The 12,883-nt window shown below is 58.2% G+C and overlaps 2 protein-coding genes across 3 annotated transcripts in view; one reads left to right on the top strand and one right to left on the bottom strand.

Moving 5' to 3' along the window:
- Window positions 1-3,496, top strand: part of Syt7 (synaptotagmin 7) — a 57,333-nt gene extending 53,837 nt beyond the window's left edge. For both annotated transcript variants that reach the window (XM_042676117.1, XM_042676116.1), the window contains one exon: window positions 1,564-3,496. In XM_042676117.1, coding sequence (XP_042532051.1) covers window positions 1,564-1,668 — 105 coding nt within the window. In that variant the 3' untranslated portion in view covers window positions 1,669-3,496. The remainder of the gene's footprint in view (window positions 1-1,563) is intronic.
- Window positions 3,497-9,668: 6,172 nt separating this feature from the next.
- Lrrc10b (leucine rich repeat containing 10B) lies at window positions 9,669-10,751 on the bottom strand. The gene has a single exon (XM_042676526.1). It carries the CDS (start codon window positions 10,592-10,594, stop codon window positions 9,716-9,718), a length of 879 nt encoding a protein of 292 aa, XP_042532460.1. The 5' UTR covers window positions 10,595-10,751; the 3' UTR covers window positions 9,669-9,715.
- Between the last annotated feature and the right edge of the window lie 2,132 nt (window positions 10,752-12,883).

Here is a 12,883-nt window from a genome sequence, read left to right as displayed (position 1 = left end):
GAGAGCTGCTTTAGAAACAGGCCTGTCTCCTGTGGGCCAAACCCAGGCAAATGTGGATTTGTTCTTGCCTTGCGCCTAGAGAGTTTATGGGGCCTAAGGATCAGGGGAATCCTTCTGAGATCCTGGGCCAGGCTCAGCCCCTAAAAGCTAGGAATCTGTACCACTGATGATGCTGGTTATTGAGCTCGACTGAGCTCATAAAGGCGGACCATTCCTAGAACCTCAGGGGTCAATAGTCAATCAGTTTCAGAGCTACGGATCTGACTTAGAGAATTCATCAAGGGAGCTCCCACCATGTCCTCTGAGTGGCCCATGTGCCAACTCCAGCTGTCTGTGAGGCAGGTGCCATGATCAGTTATCTACATTAGCTATTGATCCATCAATTGATCTTGTGGAACTGGGGATTTAATTTGGGGCCTTATATTTCCTAGGCAATACTTTACCACTTGAACTACACCCCCAGTCCTTTTGATTTTCAGCTAGGGTCTGATAGTTTTTGCCCAGGCTAGCCTTGGATTGCAATCCTCCTCCCTCTTCCTGGTAGTTGAGATTACAGGTGTATACCATCGGCCCATTTTATGCAGGGGCCTGAGTCTGAGAGAGGTAAATTTGCTTCTACATGCCAGAGCTGGATTTGGCTCACATGCTTTTTCTTTTATTAGTATATACCTCTTGATTAATCTTAGATTTACAGAAAAGTATCAAACACAGTGCAGAGTTCCCGGAGCTCCTGGTGCAGTCTCTCCATGAGCTTCTTGTATTGTATCAGTGCAGTCTTCACCACCATGGCTGCCGTGGTGAGACCCCCCCCAACTGCAGACTATTTGCATTCCACCACCTCCTCCCTGGGTGTTCTCTCTCTGGTTCAGGATCCAACCCAGGGTCCCACTTTGCACTGAGTTACCTTGGCCGTCAGGCCTTTCTAATCCACAACAGTTTCTGTGTTCCCCTTTTCCCTTTGACCTTGACACCCTTGAAGTGCCCTAGCTGGGAGTCCTGTAGTACCTACTGCCTTGTCCCCAGTACCTCTGCTCTTAACCAGCCACCAGTGCCCGCTCTGAGCCTACACTAGGGTTCTGAAAGCCTCAGCACACAGCCCCACAAAGCTATGGAGTCCTAACACAGAGGCCCAGCAGGATCCGCCATCTAGAGCCTTGAAAGACTTGCCGTAAATCCCCAGGCACAAACTGTAGCTGAGGGTTAAGTCTCTTCATTCTTTGTGCCTTAGTTTCCCCCATCTGAAACCATCTCGTGGTTGTAAGGATGCCATGATCCACAAATAACAGAGCCCTAGCTCAGGGCCTGGCAGGTAGGAAATTCACAAGAGGCAGAAACGATGGTGATGATGGTGAGCTAGGCAGTGCCCTCAGAGAAAGCCAAGAGAACACACTGCCTGCACCCGTACCCACATCTGGCCCATCAATGTTCACTGCAAAAGAGATCGCAGTCTGATTCAAGGGCGGGCATGCTCAGGCCCTGGCTGGGCCAGTAGAGTGGGGAAGGAAGAGGCCTGTGTGGCGGTACTGACACCATGATAATACATCCGCTCCCTTTCCTCCCCAGATCTACCTGTCCTGGAAGAGCGGGCCCGGTGAGGTGAAGCACTGGAAGGATATGATCGCCCGTCCCCGGCAGCCTGTGGCTCAGTGGCACCAGCTAAAGGCCTGAGTAGGGCCAGGAGAGGCCCAGGGGGCAGAGGCCCAGGTCCCTGTCATGCCCTCACCACTTTATGCACAACACCCGGCCTGGCCACCCTGCCGTGGGTGAGGGGAGGACCCTGAGGGCTCAGCCAGGGAGGGGGGTCCCAGGACTCGATTGGGCCCCATGTCTAGGAAGCATCAGCCCCACCCCCACCAGTCCAGCTCGGGGGCGGGGCTCTGGGAGCCATTTTCCTGCTTTGCCCCTTTCCTTCCTGACTCGCTGACACTAAAGAAGTGGGGGAGAACTCGAGAGCCAGACGGGCAGATCCCTCCAGAGGCCCGCCAGGTGGGCAAGGTCCCCCGTTTTCTTTAAGGCAGTGCCTGGAGTGGAGAGCAGCCACCCCTCCCCACAACCCCCTAGTGTGGGTCCAAGGAGAGGGGGGCCTGAGGCGTTTGGCCCCAGCCAGGCTGATCAGGCCCATCACCAGGGCAGTTTCAGGCGCCGGCTGGGCCCTGAATGCCGAGGATAGTATATTGGCCGCTCCAGGATCCTGGAGCTATGGCCCTGTGTACTTGTGTTGTGTCCACTGTGTGTGTGTGTGTGTGTGTGCGTGTGCGTGTGAGGAGGGCACTCACTCCCCGTCCCCCCTGGGGCCAGCAGGCTTTGTAGAAAAGCAGGAATTCATGAAGGCCCGGTAGGGCTCAAGGCGGGGAGAGGTTGAGGCCACAGAGCAGAGTAGAGCTCAGGGCTCTCCAGGAGCAATGTCATCTCTTGGACCTGAGTTCACATTTTGTAGGAACCTACTGTGTGCATAATATTCCACAGGACGGGCCTGCCCTTTTCCTTCTCAGGCATCCTACACCTCGCTCTCCTAACACCCTTACCCATAGACACTCCCCCCCACCAAAAAAAACCTTCCATATCTCATTCCAGTCAACTTGGCAATATGTTCCAGCCTTCTTAACTTTTCTTATCTGTCCCTACCCAGCAGACCCTACCCCTCTGTCCCCTGCTGGAGACCTCCCCTTCCTTCCTTCCACAGTCCCTGACAAACACCCACCCCACCGCACCCCCATCTCCTGAGCTGCTCCAGGCTCTTTGCACTTTGCTAACCCCTCCCAGGAACGCCAGGTTGGTTGGTTTTTTTTATACCCCTCCCTCCCACCGTGCAGGCAGAAGCAGCAGGGGACTGGTCCAGGATTCTGGGGTCGCTCCCACACAACGCAGCTGTGTTTCCTCCTCCCAGCTACCACTGAGACTAGAACTGGCTTCCCTTTGAACAGAGCAGATTCTAGAGTGACCGACCCCTGCTTAAGCCCTGTCATCTTTAAAACCACCCAGACTCAAAATGCCGATGCTCCAAGCTTGGGCCAGACATTCCCACAATGCACCACCAGGTGGTGATAGATCGCCACCATCTGTGTGTTTCTAGACCACAGTTTTCTACCCTGGGTGGGTCTGACACCCCAAAGGAAAATAAGGAGAGTCTCAGGACTGGGCCCTCACATCCAAAGCACAGCGAGACCATGGACTTTTGGAAGCTGTTTTCCTTCAGTAGGCTTGCCCTTGAGCTAGCCTTCTACTCTCTGCAGTAGACGGGCTGCCTTTCATCCATACCAAAATGTTCTTAAACTGACTTTAACCAACGCCCCCCTCGCCCCCATTCCCCTCCCAACCCTTGGGATCTGGAGGAATATCATATGTAGTAGGTGAATTGTTTTGTAGAGCGAAGAATGCCAATGTAAAGCCAATAGTCACTCACATTCTTTGTAAATCCAAATGTTTCTATAGTGTAGCTTGTTTTAAATGGGGAGCTGCCCCTCAGTGGGGTCTCGGGAGGCTGTGTAGAAGTAGGAGAGGGTGGTGTCAGGTGGAGGGGACCTGTCATTCTCTGCACCCCTCTAGAATTTACCTGGGTTTTCGGGGGGGGGGGGGGGGGGGGGGGGGGCTGCAGGACCTTGGAGGAAAGTGAGCAAGCCCCGCCCTAAGCCCCTCCCCTGTGGTTGTGTCCTCCAGGCCCCAGCCAACTCAGATTGAGTGGGCGGGGCAAGTGCTTCCCCAGGGTACCGCCTATGGAGCTCTTAACCAATCATATGCTGAGAGCATCCTGACTAGGGGTTAGTTCCCAGTCAGACTCCACCCAAGTCACCTTGGTGATCTGGCCTGGGATTTCCCTGACCTCCAGCCATAGTGGGTGCTCCTGATCTGGCATCAGGGGAAGAGGTGGCTGGTAATTTGGAGTGGGAGCAAGACAATCTAAGGCAATGGATTCGAGATCAGGAGTGGGGGAATTTGGAGAGGGAGGGCACCAGAGCTTTGCCACCACAGTCCCAGATTCTTTGGGCAAGTCACCCACACTCCCTGGTCCTCAGTTTCCCCATCTGTATAATGATGGTAATAACACTTCACCTACCTCATAGGGGAGGTTGTGAGGCCACCATCACCTGACCTAGGAGTCAAGAAAAGAGCCACCCTGGAGCAAAGTATTATTACTACAGCCTGAGAGCAAGGCCCACCTGCCCCCCCCCCCCACCAGGAGCCTCCAAGGACAGCCCAGGCCAGCCAGAGCCTGTTTGTCTCTTCATTGTGTCCCAAGGCTCCATCATGAGAGTCATCTGTCATCTTTGTGGGCACCCTAGACTAGTTGTTTACCCTGTTCAGGTATTCCTTCTTGTGACCATCTGCTCCACGTATCTGCTGTACAAATTCCACCTGCCCCAAGACCCCTTACAACTGCCCTCTGGCACCAAAGGCCATGAGAGAGTCAGAGGAAAACAATCACACACACACGCACACACACACACACACAAAGCCAAGGGGTTCCTAGCCCAGTTGGAGCCCCAGGGGTGTGGGGATTGGTGGCCGCTGTTTGTATTGTGTTTGAGTCCTTGAGCGCAAGTGTTTTATAAAAAACAAAACATAAAAAAACCCACTATCACAAAAAAAGCAGCAAAGAGAAATGAAGAAAAAAATTGAAGAAAAAAAAAGGAAAAGGAAAAAAGAACCATACAAAATTTTTCCACTACACGCACCCTCTCTTAAGCCAGCAAGATTTCCTCTTTGCAAAATCCATATTTTTGTGGGAATGGGCCCTGCTTTTTGTAGCAAGGCCTGTTCTGATTAATAAAGGATCGTGAAAAAGTAGGGCCTCTCTTGTTTCCTCCGCGGGGCCCAGCTTACTCTTACCTCCCCAGAGGAAGAAGCAGGTGGGAAAGGGAGATGGGGAGCCTGGGACTGAGGCTCCTCCCCCCACCCCCTCCCTACCTCAGCTTGTCATCTTTAGGACTTCCTAGTGGTCCTGGCCCTGTTTGAGCTTCATCCACCCTCAGATATAGATTGCCCAGAAAGTAAGGAGTCCTATCGCCCAGGTCACACTGAAACTAAGGCCTATTGGAAATCAAGTTTCCTCCAGGCCTCAGGAGAAGTCCTTGATCTCACCGAATTGGACATCCTATCAGTTCCTCCCAGGGACCTTTGTTCCCTGACTCCTCTGAAAGATCAAATAAGGCAAAGGTGACCCCCCCTTACTTTCCCTACTTCCACCTGCTCAGCGGCTGGGGTTTGGGGCCAGTGTCTTCTTCCTGGTTCCCTGGTTGGGGGGAGAGGGGGTGCTGGGAGGAGGATAGAGCTCTAGGTCTATTGGCTTGACCTGTAGCCGCTCTTTTCTGTAGTCGCTTAGGGGAAAAAAAAAAATCAACTTTAAAGAGCCCTTGGCAAGTTCTAGCTTGAGGGCCTGGGAAGCGAAATTCCCTTTTCCTCCTGTCTGTAGCTCTCCGTCAGCTATTTCCTTCCTCCTGCTCTTAGCATCCTGGCCACAAAGAAGCAATAACATACAGATGCTTCCCCACCAGGGCAGGGGCAGTGCTGGCAGCTCTCAGGGTCCCTTGGGAGGTGGCACTCTCCTTTGGACAGAGGCACAAAAGAAACCGTGCATGTCACTTGTCTACCTGCTGTCCCTGACCCGCTCTGGAGTTTAGGGAGCCACATACCTCGTGTCCCCCCTCATTTGGGGCCGACAGCCGCCTCCTTGAGCTGCACTATGTGCCCCCCCCTTCCCTACCCCCAAGCTGTCCATCTCTGCCTCCTCAATTTCCTACAATCTGGTCCCTTTTCCAAGGGCCAGGGTGTCGCTCGGTGGCAGAACTCTTGCCTAGCTAGCATGAAGCCCTGGGCCTAATCCAAAGCACCAGAAAGGGGGGTGTGGGGATTGACTTCTTTTGGCTTCTGATCTCTATGCCAGAGATTGCAGGGGGGCCCTTGGGTCAGGTAAGTAGCCTCAGGGGCCACCCCCCCCCCCATTGTGGGAACTTCTGTTCAGGCTTTTTGAAAACAGCCCTGGGAAACAGCCTGATAGCCAGGTGCCAACAGCTCAGGGCCTTTTCCTTGGCTTTTGGCCTCTTCCTTGGTTGCTGCTGCTGCTCCGGAGCCTCACGCAGGCCTGCTCTGAGCTTGCCCCCTCTCCCCTCCCTGCGCCTGGGACTGCTGCTGCCTGGTGTTTCCTTTGTCTTGCAAGTCCTCCGCTGGACGCATTACTTCCTTGGAAGGCCATCCTGGGCTTTACTGCTCCCCTCTCCCTCCCCACAAAGACAAGCAGAAGGACCCTGCCACTCTCGCGGTTATGCCCCCAGCCTGTGGTTCCCTCACCACCTGTTTCCTGTGAAGACCCGCTCCCCATGTCCGCTGTCCTGTGTGTGTGCGTGCGTGCATGTGTGCGGGCATGTGTGCGTGTGTGCTGTCTTTTAGATTGTGAGCCCTCCTGGGCAGAGACTCCTGTCTGAATCCGTGTTCTGTGTGGCACACCTGGGTGTGCTAATAAATGTCCATCTTCACAGTAACAGTGGCCAGGTGTCTTCAAGAAGCTTTTGGACAAATAGCCGAGAAAAAGCCTGTGTGGTAACACTGGACACAAGGAGGTGGTTCTGGCCAGGGGACCCAGTTCCCAAGCACCCTGTTCTCCCCCATTCCCAAACCCTAAGGGTGGGAGACAGTGAGGGAATGGCAGTAACAGAGCTAGAAAAGGATACTGCCCAACCCCAAGTCCCTGCTGCTCTTCTAGCCAGGAGGTCGGCTTGTCTGGAGGTTTGGAGACAGGGTATATGTGGAAAAGAGACAAGCAACTCCATAGTTCTCAGCCCTGGCTGTGGGAAGTCACTCTACTGCCCCAGACTTTTTTCTTGCTCTACTATCTTCTGAATGTGTGTGCGCACATGCATGCGTGCGTGCACATGCACACCCATACTGGGGCTTGAATTCAGAGCCTCCTGCTCTTGCTTAGCTTTCTAGCTCAAGGGCTAGCACTTTACCCCCTGACGCACATCTCCACTTCCAGCTTTGTGTTGGTTAAATGGAGATAAGTCTCTCTCAGATTGGTCTGCCCAGGCTGGCATCGAACCTCGATCCTCAGATCTCAGCCTCCTGAGAAGCTAGGATTATAGGCGTGAGGCACCAGTGCTTGTCCCAATTCCTTTCTCTTCTTGGTTCCCACAGCCTTCCCTCCTCTGCCCTCGGCCTTCCCATGGCCTTTGTGCCCACATCCCTGGCACCCACACAGCTCTGCTGAGGCCTGCTACCCACACCCTCCCCCACTGCTGGCTGCTCCTGCTCCTGGACGGTGTGGGAACCACTAATGTTGCCATAGTCACCGGCATCCTACACATCTCCCTTTTCCCTGCTCCCTAGAGGCTGAGGGGAGAACTCATAGGAAGTTGTGGGATGGCCAGGGGTGAAGAAGCCTCCCTAAGGGAAGCGAGGATGCCCAGGGTACCCAGCAACAGCCCCCCCCACCTTCCCATCGCTCTCATTTCCTCGTAGAAATAGTGACCCTTGCCAGCACTCAGCGCCTTAACCAAACTCGAACTTTCCAGTGGCTAGTGAGTGAACAGTAAAAAGGGCCCTGACAGTTCTCCCTTTCCCCAAGGAAATGGCCTCTGTAGTCCCTGCTTGGCTGACAAAAGGCCGTGAAAAGGATGCCAGGCTTGATAGAGCCAAAGGGCGGGCAGCAAATCAGCACAGCCGGGGAGGGCGAGGGGGGGCAGGCCAAAGAGGCCCAGTCAGCACCAAAGGAAAGGAGAGAAATATGGACACACGTGGGCCTGGGGAGCTGTATTGTGAAACTTAAATAAATCCACATCCTTGCCTACAAATGGAGAGACGGAGGCCCGGGGTGAAGGGGTCCTGCCTTAATCTAGTCAGGAGCAGGAGCAGGAGAGAGCCCAAGCCTTCTGGGTCCACACCAGGATACTTCCCCTATGTCCCAGACAAGTTTTAGGTCAAGAGGACAGTTCCTGGGGTCACTGTCCTGTCCAGATTGATGATCACCACACACACACACACACACACACATACACACACACCAATCCCTTCTTCCTCCAAGTTTCCAGGCTCCGGAAACTCCACCAGCCCAGATTGCAGCTCAGTCTACAGACAAGGACCGAGTCTACAGACAAGCCCAAGTCCCATCCTTGGTGAGGAAACAGCCTGCATCTCCCTGATCTACCTCCATCTATCTGTGATCCCCGGCCCTCATGGTCTGCTCCAGATGTGTCCCTAGCCTCCTCCTTACCCAAGGCCCAGCCCACAGTGCCAGACTCGCCACTAGGGAGACCCTGACCTTTCAGCCCTGAATGACATCAGTCCCGTTGCCATGGTGACCAAGAGGCTGCTGGAACTTCTCCTGGGAGATGGGCCTCTAGGCTGAAGGTTTTACAATTTTCTTCCCTTCTTTAAATCTTTTTGCCCTGAACGACAAAAGGAAGAGAGTAATGCCAAAACAGAGAGGGGGAGAGGGAGGAAACAGGTGGCAGAGGCGAGCAAGTATGGTCATAGGATGGGGTGGGGCAGTTCTGGTAAAAGAACACAAAAAGGTCAGTCCACATGGTAGGAGAACTTGAAACCATCTAAGAACCTGGAACCTGACAATTAAGCTGCAGATCTGATAGCCCGATGAAGGGAGGGGGTGTGCGGAGAGCACATCAGACCACCAGCCTGGGATGGTCCAGGCTGTGTCTGTAGGCCAAGGGGACCTTGTCCACCCCGAGAGGCGGGACACACAGCTGGCAGGGGTCATCCTGACAGAGCAGCTGGCATGTGGGGGGGGGGGTGCAGTGTGCCCGCAGCGGCGGGACCTGTGCTCCCCGGGCTTATAAATAAACAGGCATGTGGGAAACGCACATTCTTTCTCCCAGAAATATAATTTATGTTTACAGCCAGTTTTTTTTTCCTTCTTAAAGAAAACATTACTCTGTGGGGCTCCAGGCCCTGACAGTGTCCCTGAGTGTCCTCGGCCTTGGCCCCCTCCTCCTGTTATTGCTTGAATGGAAAAAGACCTCACTCTGGGAAAGCCAGAGCCCAACTCTCTCCTCACCCCGTCGGGGCTTGCTTGTCCCTGGTGATGGAGTGGAGACACAATGCCCGACCAGTGCCCCACGCCACACCAGCCATCCTGGGCTGTGCCCATTTAAGGGAATGGAGAGTGCAGGCAGGAGGAACAGCTCTGAGCAGCCTCCTGGAGCGCAGAGCCCTTCTCTCATCAGGGCAGGAGGCTCTTGGAGGCACAGTGGCTTCTTTTCAAACTTGACAGCTGAGGACACAGGCTGTGGGGAAGGGAGGGAGAGGCTCTCTTTGCCCAGCAAGACTCCAAGCACATGCTTGAAGAAGAGATCAGATTGAAAGGTGAAGAAGATCTGCCTTCCTTCCAGGGGCCCCGTACCAATAGTGGGGGTGGAGGGGTGCGGTCTCAGGATGAGACCCAGCAGAAGGGATAAAGTGGCTTCTGTCCTAGGCCCAGGCTCCAACTCCCACCTCTTGCCCCAAGCCAGGCCCTCCACAACGTCTGCCTCCACGGGCAGATCTGGCACCTATCCTAGAGCCCAGACTTCTTGGCCTGAAGACTGCCCACCGACGGAGAGGGGGGTGGTCTAACTACCCAGGACGACCCGGGGATGGATCTAGGCCTGCCTGCACCTGACAACCTGCCCAAAGCAGCTTTGTCTGCCACTGCCCGCCCTCCCGAGTAGGAGCCCTGCAGCCAGAGTCTCCCAGAGTGGCCCTTAGCCCCGTGGCCCAGGGCGGAAGCTCAGGTGCCCATCCCCGGAGCACCTTCCAGGGCGCGAAGGCTGTCCCCGGGGGGCTCCAGGGCCCGGGGGGCGGCGCCCCCGATGAGTAGATCTTCCTCCTCCTCATCCTCGAAGGCCCGAGCCGGGCGGCGCTGCGGCGGCCGGGGCGTCGGTTCATCCCGCTCGGCCATGCGTTCGACGGCGCCCTCGCCCACGAGGAAGACGGTGTCGGCGACGCGCGGGGGCCCGGTGACCGGGTTGTGGTCGTAGGAGAAGACGCGCAGGGCGCGCAGCGGGTGCAGGTCGGGGAAGCCGCCCAGGCGGTTGCGGTCGAGGTCGAGGATGTGCAGGCGGCCCATGCGCAGCAGGGCGGGCGGGAACTCCTCGAAGCGGTTGCCGTAGAGCCAGAGGCCGCGCAGGCCGGTCATGCGCGGCAGCTCGGCGGGCAGCGCGCGCAGCCGGTTGTCGCCCATCTGCAGCGACTGCAGCGCCGCCAGGCGCAGCAGCGGCCGCGGGAAGCGCCGCAGGAAGTTGCCCTCGATCCAGAGGCAGCGCAGGCTCTGCAGCTGCGCGAAGTCGGCGGGCAGCGCCAGCAGCCGGTTGCCGCCCAGGTAGAGGCGCGTGAGGCGCGGCAGGCGGCACAGGCCGTCGGGCAGGCGCTCCAGCTTGTTGAAGTCGAGCGCCAGGATGCGCAGCTCGCGCAGCTCCTCGATCTCCTCGGGCAGCTCGCGCAGCCCCGTGCCGCTCACGTACAGCTTCTGCAGGCGGCCCAGCGCGCACACGGCCCCGGGCAGCCGCCGCAGCCGCCGCCCGCTCAGCTCCAGCTGCTGCTCGCCGCTGCGCAGCTGCTCCTCGGCATCCGACGGCAGCTCGTCCGGCGTGGACTCGGCGATGCCCATGGTCACGGGCCCCGCTCGGGGCCGCCGCCGCCGTCACCGCCGTCCGGCATCGCCCCGCCCCGCCCGGCCGTGCCCCGGCCGCCCCGACGGGGCCTAGGAGCCGGCACCGGTTTCGGGGGGCCCCCCACCCCGGCTTGTCCCCGCGCCGGGACGGGGGGCCGGGCCGGGCCGGGCCGGGAGGAGGCGCCCCGCCTGGGGCCACGCGCGGCCGCCGCTGCGTGCGCCGCCCGCCCGCCCTCCGGCCTCCCCCCCGCTGCCTCCGCCCGTGGCCGACTGGCTTCGAGTTGGCGCCGGCTGCGCGCAGCTTAGCGACCCGTCGCCCTGGCAACCCCCGACGCGCACGCGGCTGCCAATGAGGCGGAGGCAGGGCGGGGCGGGGCCCAGGCGCCGCCCGCGCGGGGTCCCCGCGCCCGGACCAGGCCGCGCGGGCCCGGGCGTCCCGCACCGGCCGCACCTTCGGGCACAGCCCGCCACCGGCGTTCGCCCCGGGCGGCTGTGCGGGACGAAAGCCAGCACCGGACCTGGGCATCGGGACCGCCCCGCTGCGGGCTCCGGAGGCGGGGCTGTGGGCGTGGCCGCCGCCGGCCATCCCCGCCCCGCGGCGGGCGACCCGTCTCTGGCGGGGTGTGGAGGGGAGGTCCCGCAGCAGCTGCTTCCTGGCCCTTTTCGCGTCTGAGGGTTTGCGGGCCCTGGGGCCACCCCCGCCCGGGACCTTGCGCGCCGCCTGGGCGCGCGTTCGCAGCCCCTCTGCGGCCCTGCCGGGACGCGCGGGCCCGCGGGAGGCCGCGTGGGCCGGGGTCTGGGTCCCCGATCGCCCACTGTGCCGACCCCGCTCTCGGCCCGCCCGAGGCGCTCCCTGCCCGGCCCCGCTCCTCCCGAGCCCTCCGGCCTCGACTCCATTCATGCCGAGGCTGCCTCGTGCCCGGCACCCTGGGCCATTCCGAGACACCGATCCCCGAGCCCGGACGTGGGTTTGACTTCAGCTGACAGACTCAGCTGGGTCCCCGCAGCCGCTGAGCCAGGACTTGAGCCGGGACCTTAGCCACAGGCGTGGCCGGTAAGCCCGGGAGCGGAGCGTCCGCCCCGAAGTTCCCAGCTGAGCCTCCCCGACCCTCAGGGCAAAGCCGTGAGGGAGGCGTTGCTGATCCTATGGGAAAGGGGAGAAAAGTGTCGCCACGGGCGCCGGACGCTGGGCTCCTGGGAGGGCCGGGTGAGGAGGCGTGGTGGCCGGAGAGTCTGCAGCCTCCGAGCCCCTCCACCGGCCTTCTCTGGAACTGCCCGGACTCTCCTAACCTCGCTGAACCGGCAACTGTCAGAGCAGTGACTGGAAGCTCACTTAAGCCCAGAGAGTTCAAGACCAGCTTGGGCAACATCACAAGATCCCATTTTAGGAGGGAGGAAGGCAGAGAGGGAGGAACGGAGGAGGGAGGGAGAGAAGAAAGGAAGAGAAGGAAAAAAGAAGAGACGAAAGAAAGAAGAGAGAAAGGAAAGAAGAAAGAAGTAAGGGGAGCAAACTTTGCACACAGCGGGATGCCGTTGGCTGTAGGTGAACCATGTGCACGTCCAGGTCGCATTCCCACCACCCCCCAGTCTTCCCACCCTTCCCCTCGCAGAGGTAACCATGCTCCCCCGTGACCTCCGCCATCAGAGAGCACTTTTACCTGTTCTTGAAGTTCATATAAATGAAATTCCCCAGCACATACTTGGTTTTGTCCCTGGCTTCTTTTGCTCGATACCTAATATATATTTGTTAGATTGAAGCATGAAAGGGCAGAGTGAGAGCCCTTGTAATCAAGCCAGGGGTGACTCGGGGTGGACAGGTATTGAGAGACACAGAAGGCAGGTTGTTGCTTTAATCTAGAAAGCAGCTGGGACTTCCATCCTGAGAGAGGCTGATCAAATGAAGCCAGGACCCTAGCCAAAGTAGGAGATCCAGGCCAACTAAGAACAAGGCCCTGACTCTCCATCTGGGATGGTCAAGGATGCTCGACCCCCCTCCCCCAGCTGGGAAGGGAGGGGCTTTAAGCTCCTCCCAGTCTTTGTTCATACCCGATCTAACATTCTCATCTGGGAAGACGTCCTGGAGAAGGTGGACAGGTACATGATCAGAAAGCTACCCGGATGAGTAGGAGCACCTTCTCCAAGTCCCCAAGCAGCTTCGCCAGGGGACCATTGGCTGTGGAGGAAGCCCAGCCAGCCCACGCTAGCCACATGCTGCTGCTGGCACCGGTCACAGTGGCACGGGCAGCAGCCACATGGGCCCCTCCATTCCAGCACCTGCTTGGCATA

Source organism: Dipodomys spectabilis, unplaced genomic scaffold (assembly GCF_019054845.1).
Source record: "Dipodomys spectabilis isolate Male_0828 unplaced genomic scaffold, ASM1905484v1 ptg000030l, whole genome shotgun sequence".
In the NCBI taxonomy this organism is placed as follows: domain Eukaryota; kingdom Metazoa; phylum Chordata; class Mammalia; order Rodentia; family Heteromyidae; genus Dipodomys; species Dipodomys spectabilis.
Note: the sequence above shows the minus strand (reverse complement) of the source record. Positions and strands in the feature narration are given on the sequence as shown.

Excerpts from the sequence above, each read along its gene's own strand:
- Lrrc10b (XM_042676526.1), bottom strand. The coding sequence starts at position 10,594 with ATGGGCATCGCCGAGTCCACGCCGGACGAGCTGCCGTCGGATGCCGAG.